At 51.3% G+C, this 7,880-nt stretch overlaps 1 protein-coding gene across 5 annotated transcripts in view; it reads left to right on the forward strand.

Annotated features, from left to right (window-relative positions):
- The window catches only part of SIPA1L3 (signal induced proliferation associated 1 like 3), a 239,227-nt gene that overhangs the window by 183,601 nt on the left and 47,746 nt on the right, over window positions 1-7,880 (forward strand). For all 5 annotated transcript variants that reach the window (XM_047834795.1, XM_047834794.1, XM_047834799.1 and 2 more), the window contains one exon: window positions 7,252-7,379. In XM_047834795.1, the coding sequence (XP_047690751.1) occupies window positions 7,252-7,379 (128 nt within the window). The remainder of the gene's footprint in view (window positions 1-7,251; window positions 7,380-7,880) is intronic.

The raw sequence follows: 7,880 nt of genomic DNA on the forward strand, positions 1-7,880 counted from the left end.
GGCTGAACCTGGGGGTTTTTACACTAAGTGAAATAAATAAGACAGAAAAAGACAAACACTGTATGGTATCACTTATATGCGGAATCAAAAAAGTCAAACTTAGGGGGCGCCTGGGTGGCTCAGTCGGTTAAGCGTCCAACTTCGGCTCAGGTCACGATCTCACTGTCCGTGAGTTCGAGCCCCGCGTCGGGCTCTGTGCTGACTGCTCAGAGCCTGGAGCCTGTTTCGGATTCTGTGTCTCCCTCTCTCTCTGACCCTCCCCTGTTCATGCTCTGTCTCTCTCTGTCTCAAAAATAAATAAACATTAAAAAAAATTTTTTTTAAAAGAAAGTCAAACTTAGGATGCCAGAGTAGCTCAGTCAGTTAAGCATCTAACTCGATTTCGGCTCAGGTCATGATCCCAGGGTCGGGCTGTGCACTGAGCATAGAGCAACTTGAGATTCTCTCTCCTTCTGCCTCTCTCCCCCACTCGTGCTCTCTCTCTGTCTCTCTGTCTCTGTCTCCCTAAGAAAAAATAAGTAAAATTAAAAAAGAATAAAAAGAGAGAGAGTAGGTCAATTGGCCTTAAAAAAAAAAAAGTCCCAAACTCATAGAAAAGAGAGGGTAGATTGGTGGCTGGCTGGGGTGGGGGAAATAGGGATATTTTGGTCAGGGGGTACCAGGTTTTGGTTGTAAGGTGAGTACGTTCAGAGGATCTAATGTACGTCCAGGCACGGTGCCTATAGTTAATAATTCTGCATTGTGCACTTGAAATCCGCTAAGAGAGTAGATCTTGGGCGTTCTCACCCCCAAAAAAGGCAACTACGTGAGGTGAGAGATGTGCTAATTAGCTTGATTGTGGCAATCATTTCACAGTGCGTACGTATATCAAATCATCACGTTGTGCACTTTAAATATATGAGTTATATTTGTCAGTTATACCTCAGCAAGGCTTGGGGGGGCGGGAGAGATGCTTCTCGAGTGCTACTTGCTCAGCAAATGGAGAAGAGTGTTACTTCAGTGAATGTGTGCGCTGACTGTTCTGCAGCACACGTAGAGAAGTGTTGGGGGGGGGGCGGGGCAGGGAATACAATCGCTTGCTGTGTGGTAAGCCCATTTTTAGTTTAAAAGGAGCTGCCAAACTGTTTTCCAGAGCGCGCATACCATTTTCCATTCCCGCCGGCAGTGTGTGAATGATCAGGCTTCTCCACATCTTCACCACCATTGGCTGTCGCCACTGGTTTTCATTGCAGCTCTTCTGCTGGGTGCGTGAGGAGACGTCATCATGGTCTAAATTTGCGTCTCTGTAATGGCTGGTGACGTCTTTTCATGTGCTTATTTATTTGCCAACTGTATACCTTTTTAGGGAAGTGTCCATGCAGGTCCTTTTGCCCGTTTTCTAATCGGATGCAGCATTTTCAGCTTTGGAGAGTTCTTTGTATATACCGGACATGAGTCCTGTGTCAGCTGTGTGATTTGCAAATCTTTTCTCCCAATCTTTAATTTCTCCTTTTGTCTTTTTTTTTTTTTTTTTTAATATTTATTTGGGGGAGAGAGCAGGTGGGGGAGGGGCAGTGAGAAGAGGACAGAGAATCCCAAGCGAGCTCTGTGCTGACAGGCTGACAGCAGCGAGTCCCGATGTGGGGCTCAAACTCATAAACCTTAAGATCATGACCTGAGCTGAAATTGGACCCTCAACTGACTGAGCCACCCAGGTGCCCCCATCCTCTCATCTTCTTAACAAGGATCTGTCACAAGACAAAAGGTCTCAATTTCGACAAGGTCCCAGTTACATTTTTTTGCTCTTTATGGTTCATGGTTTTGTTGTAAAGTCTAAGAACTCTTTGCCTCAATCTGGGTCCTGAACATTTTCTCATTTTTTCTGGTTTTTCACATTTATGTCCATGATCCATTTTGACTTCGTTTTTGCATAAGGTGAGAGGTTTAAGTTGACATTCTTTTTTTTTTTTTTTTGCCTCCTGACGTCCAGTCTGCTTCAGCACCACTTCTGGAAAAGGCTGTCCATCTTCCATTGCATTGCTCTTGCTCCTTAAAGCAAAAAAAAAAAAAAAAAAATCGTTGGAAGGGGAAATCAATTGGGCATGTTTGTGTAGGTCTATTTCTGGATTCTCTAGTCGGTTCCACTGAGCTGTATGCATGATCTCAGTGAGTACTCCCAGTGACTCCACAGGTAGGTACTTCATTATCCCATTTTACAGAGGGGAAACTGAGGCTCAGTGAGGTGAACCCACTTGGTCAAGGTCACTCTTGCAGGAAGTGGTAGAGCTGGAACAGGAACCCAGGCCCATGTGATTCTGGAGAACTGATACTGACCCGCGACCTGTCCCGCCAAAGGTCTCTGAGCTTATCCTCCAAATCAGGTTAACATACACAGTCCCTCCTGGAGTCCCTGCCCCAGGAAACTGTTCAGGCTGTCTGGCATGAACAAGTGGGAAAAGAACACTTCTTCGTTAAACATCAGGCCTTCCCAGCCTATCCCTCTCTTCCCAGGACTCCACAGGAAACCCAGTTCTCAACAGTTTGTTTGTGTGGTTTTTATCTCGGTCAACATCTAGACTCCAAGCTTTGCGAAGTCTGCTAGCACGACGCATCCCCTAAAGCCTCAGAAGTGTCTTTCCCAGTCAGTCACCAGCCCGTGGTAAGAGGCCTGGGAGCAGGCCAGGGCTGTACCGGTGTTAGCCTCAGCTCCTTTCCCCTCTCCTCTCCGCCCAGCTTCCCCAGGACCTCCTGGAACCCTTGTGACCCCTATGTCTCCTGCTGTCTCCAGTGGGCCGGCTACTTGCCGAGTTCATCAAGCTCTTAGAATTGTGACAGCCCTTAGACACAGAATCTGTCTGGTGCCCATCCTGGATTTACTGAGAGGTAGTAAGATGGCCTTTATCAGCCGTGTGAGTGTGGGCAAGTGACTTCACCTCTCCACACCTCAGTTTGCTCACATGTAAAATGTCTGTCCCTGAGCAGTGTTGAGAATATTCAAGGAGGAAACCCTTGCAGAGCACTAAGGACTGTGCCTGGCACATAGTAAGTGCTCCTTAACGGTTATGACAGTTACCACCAAGCGCAGCGCCTGTCCTGGCAGCAGGGGCAATTGCTGCCTGTGTCCTCAGGAGTTTGCCAGCCTCGTTGGCAGGGTGAACAAACCACTAAACTCAGCACGGAGCATTAGGACGCACAGTGCACCCGGCTCAGCAAGCCTGCAGGGGGCGGCCGGACCTTTGCTCAGCAGACCACCTGGATGGCTTTTCTTTATTCTTTTTCCTGTTTTTCTCTGCCAGCTCCGTAAAGAATGGTGAGGAGGCATTTGACTGCAGGTGACAGAAAACCTAACTTGAGAAGGCGTGAGGCCCTAAAGGGAATTTATTATCACATAGCCCAGAAGGAGGGTGGCTGTAGGGCTGGTTTAGGCAAGTCCTCAGGGACTGACTCCTTTGGTGACCCATGGTGGCTGTTGTGACCCCCAAGCAAAATCAGTGCCCTGCAGAAAAAAATGAAAGAGCTTCTGTTTGCTTTTGAGAGTAAAGGAGCTGGGTCTCTTGGGGCGTCTGGGTGACTCAGTCAGGGAAACGTCCGACTTTGGCTCAGGTCATGATCTCACAGTTTGTGGGTTCAAGCCCCATGCCGGGCTCTGTGCTGACAGCTCAGAGCCTGGAGCCTGCTTCAGATTCTGTGTGTGTGTCTCTCTCCGCCCCTCACCCACTCATGCTCTGTCTCTGTCTCTCAAATAAATGTTAAAAAAAAAAGTAAAGGAGCTGGGTCTCTTACCTATCCCTGAACCATCCCCTGGCAGGGCCACATTGGACCCACTTGACTATCTTAAATTTGTCAGGATTTATTCAGGTCACATGGCCGAAGGATGGGCGCCACAGGGGAACCTGGGCCTTACCAGCAGGGACAAAGAAGGTGACAGTTGTTGGTGTGGCAGCCAATAACGACGACATCATCCACCCACCTCACCCACCTCACCCACCTCACCCGGTCATCTTGGAGTTCACCCACGCATTCCTCCGTCAGTCCGTGTAGGAGACCAGCAGAGCGGCCAGAGCTCTCCCCTCCAGAGAGGCTCTTGCCCGCGTTCACATCTGTCTTGGTACTTTCTTCCATGGCCATGTAGGAAACCCAAAGCCAACCTCCCGGCAGCCCAGCCCTGCCGACCTGGAGGCACTCCCCACCAGGCCTCTTCGGGGTCTGCCAGCACATCAGCTCCTGCCTGAAGATGCCTGAAACTATAGTTAGTTTCTCACCACAACCAAAACCCTTTATCTTTAAAGTGATGTCATCTTCCAAGAAAAGGTAGAAGACTTAACATTTCTCAGATGAGGTTGAGAATAGCTCTGATCTTCTCTTCTTCTGGGGATTTTTGCCCAGAGCCAGGCATGGTGAGGTGCCGGCATGTCCGCATTTCCAAGCAGCTTGACCAGGACTTGGCAACGTTTGAAACGGCGCCAAAGGGGACGCGCGCGCGTGCACACACACACGCCCCAAAGAACGGCAGCATAGGTCAGTCATTTTACATTGGGATAATAGGGTTTGTTAGGGAGTTACGTGATTGGACAAAGTACAGGTTGTCTTCGTGGAGGGACAGTAGCTGAGTGGTGAAGCATGGTAAAATACTTCCAGCTAAAGACAGTCCGTCAGTTAGGATCAGGTTTAACTGCATAATAGAGAAAACAGTGACTCAGGCGAGACAGTTTCTTTCTTTCCCCAGTGTTGTCAGAGACCCAGGCTCCTCCTCACCAGCTCTCTGCTATCCTTGGCCTGTGGCCTACTGATCGTAAGGTGGCTGCTGGAGCTTCAGCCTTAAGGAGGTGACGAGGCCGAGGCACCCGCAGCACACTTGCAGAGGTTTCTTGGAAGTCCCATGCACCACTGTTATCACATTGGCCAGGCCTGCAAGAGAGCCTGGAAATGTGGTCTGTGAACCAGTTACGTTGCAGCCCTGGGTACAGCCGGGATTCTGTTCCCAAGCCACAAGCCCAGGATAGATACTGGGGGAGCCTCCGCTCATACCTTCCACTTTCCTTGGGCTGACCCCCGCCACCGCTGACATTTTCTTTTAGTACTCGGGATTTGATGCAGACGTTTTGAGGAAGTGGAATAAACACATCAACACCTCAGTTTCCCTCTGCGGTGGAGCCACATTTTACCAGGCAGTTGGCTGGCTGCTGAGTCAGTATTGAATACTGCTGTGCTTTTTCTTGTTTTGGCTCTGTCTGCCTTCCCTGGAGGTAGTAGAAGTCAAGGTTTGGGGAGGTGGGGATAATACGTATTTTCTTGGCAGGTGGGTGGAAGTGGGTTTTCGGGAAGTCCAGGGCACCCCTGGAGCTCCCCTCTGCTGCCCGGGGGGCGGTGAAGCCTAGGGGTTTAGAGTCAGGCTTCGCAGAAACAGCCCTGGCTTTAGGCTGGTAGGATGGCCCCAGAGACGTCAGTTAACTCCTCTTTTCAGTGTTGGGGGTTCCAGTTTCTCAGCCTCCCAAGTTCCAAAGGAAGCAAGTTGGAGAATCACAAAGTCAGCTTCATTAACAGAGGCTATGTGACTCTCCCGAAGCGCCGGGCCTGTGTCAGTGGGGTGTTCTAGCCACAAATAACTGAAATTTGGCTAGCCCAAACATTGTGGGAATGCATTATCGCACAGAAAAGGAGGCTCAGAAATAGGTCAGGCTCCAGGGAGGGTTAATCCAGCATTTCAACAACGTCATCAAAGGCCCAGTCCCTTCCGCCTTCTAACTCTCGTATGCTCAGCATTGGCCTCATCCTCAGGCTGCTAGCCTGAGGTCAACAGCGGGTCACGGTGTTCTGTCTGGACCCAGCAATACCCAGGTGAAGAAGAGAAGCCATCCTTCCTCGTCATTGCTCTCAGGAGCCAGGAGGCTTACCTCAGAAGCCCTCCCCTGCACACCTCCCCCATTTCAGTAACAAACACCTGAAAACGTCAGTGACTTAAATCAGCAAAGGTGTATCTGGTGCCCACGCTGGAGCTCCACTGCTGGTTGGCAGAGGACCTCTCGGGACCCAGGCTGCCAGAGGCAGCCACTGTCCCCAGGTCGCTTCCCTCACAGCTTGTTGACAAGACCAGGCCCAGACCCCACCTAGCCAATCTCAAGGGGCCAGGAAGTACGGTCCTCCAGCCACGTGGAAGGCCAGAAGTATTTTCTGAGAAGCTTCGTAACTCTCACAACCTCTCACATCATATCAGCTAAGATTGTGTCGTCTGCCTTTCCCTGAACTAACCCCAGGCAGAGAGAAGGGTTTCAGTCATGACTGGCTCTGATCTGTGGTGGAATGGATGTTGGAGGCGCCCTTGGGATTCATTCCAGATCATAGAGCTAATGCACCTGGGACGTGTGGCCATAGGGAGAACCTTCTGCTGATTCCTCCCTTAGATCTCAGCCATCGCTGTGGGTACACAGAGCCAGCCTCCGGGAGAGCCCCTGTCTGCGAGATAACTTTTGTTATTTCATCTACTCTGCTACCCTGTGAAGTAGAAAATGTCATTATCCCATTTTTCAGATGAGAAAACCGCAGCTCATACTAATGAGCACTTGCCTGACCAACGTCACATAGCTAGTAAGGGACGGGACGGGGGTTTGAGCCCAGCTCTGTCTCACTCTGAAGCCTGAGCATACAGCTTCTCTCCTGCAGCGCCTTCCTCCGACAGAGGGATGTACACTGAGTTCTGGCCTGTTGGCCACTTCTCACAGCTCTGTGTGTGTCAGCCTCGGGCTAAGCGCTGGGCACACAGGACATCAGTCAGTCCTTTGAGGAAAGGCCTACTGCGATCACCAGCTTAGGAAAACTGTAGCTCGGGGCTAGGAAGTGACTGTCCCTGGCTGAGAAAGAGGTGGTGGCGAGGTTTGAATCCCAACCTGTCCAGCTCTAGGCCTCCTGTACCTACAAACGCTTCAACCGGAGACAGGCGTGGGGGGCGGAGCTGCTGGCAACACCTCACCCCATTTCACAGCCAAGAAACAAGACCCCTGGGGAGCCTACCAGTAGGGCCTCCACCCAAGTGGCTTCTGCCCCTCCTTCCTTGAAGGACCCTGCATTGCCCGGCACTCCCTGGCATGCTTCCCAGGCGAGACTCATTCCTGACCCTCAGCTAATAGTATGTTTCCGGGATTACTCATCTAGGATCCCCTCTGCACAGAGCCTCCAGTGTATTTAAAACCCACCAGTGAGCAGGCCGTTGGGCTCAGATGGTTTTTGACACGCCAGCCCTTCACCCCGTGCTTGCTTCCTCTCGCTCCCCTGCAGGTATGCGGCCGCCCCACACCCGCTGCTGTCTTTTGATCCCCACTTCAGCCACGACGGGATGTCCAGCGGCGACTCCTCCTCAGGCGGCTTGACCAGCCAGGAGAGCACCATGGAGCGTCAGAAGCCAGGTAGGGCCTCCCCGGGACCGGCTGCACCCGCCTACCTTGCCCAGCGGGACTTCCTATAATTTGCGAGGGGGCACACCTCCCCCCTGTCAGCGACAGATAGAACACAAAGGAAAGCTGTTGGAGCCTCATGTAAGATTAGGGAGGTCGCCCCAGAGAGCAGCAGGGACCAGTGAGCCTGATCCTCCTCTGTCCAGACACGGCGTCAGCAGATGGCACGCACTCAGGAGCCCGTGTACAGACGTGCGACGTGGAGGTGTCAACCTCCCAGGGAAACAGCAGAGAAGGACTAAAAGTGGTGCTCTCAGGGGAGCAGAACTGATTGTGTTCTGAGGCTTTTCATTACATAAACCCTCCTGTGCTCTTTTCTCACTGTTAGATGTGCAGCACATGCTGAGAAAAGAGCCAGATCCTGAGTGTCCAGCATGATAACAGGTCACAAAGTGAACACACCCACGTCCCACACCTAGGGTAAAAGGCTGAACATGGCCAGCCTCCGAAAGC

Source organism: Prionailurus viverrinus, chromosome E2 (assembly GCF_022837055.1).
Source record: "Prionailurus viverrinus isolate Anna chromosome E2, UM_Priviv_1.0, whole genome shotgun sequence".
Lineage (NCBI taxonomy): Eukaryota > Metazoa > Chordata > Mammalia > Carnivora > Felidae > Prionailurus > Prionailurus viverrinus.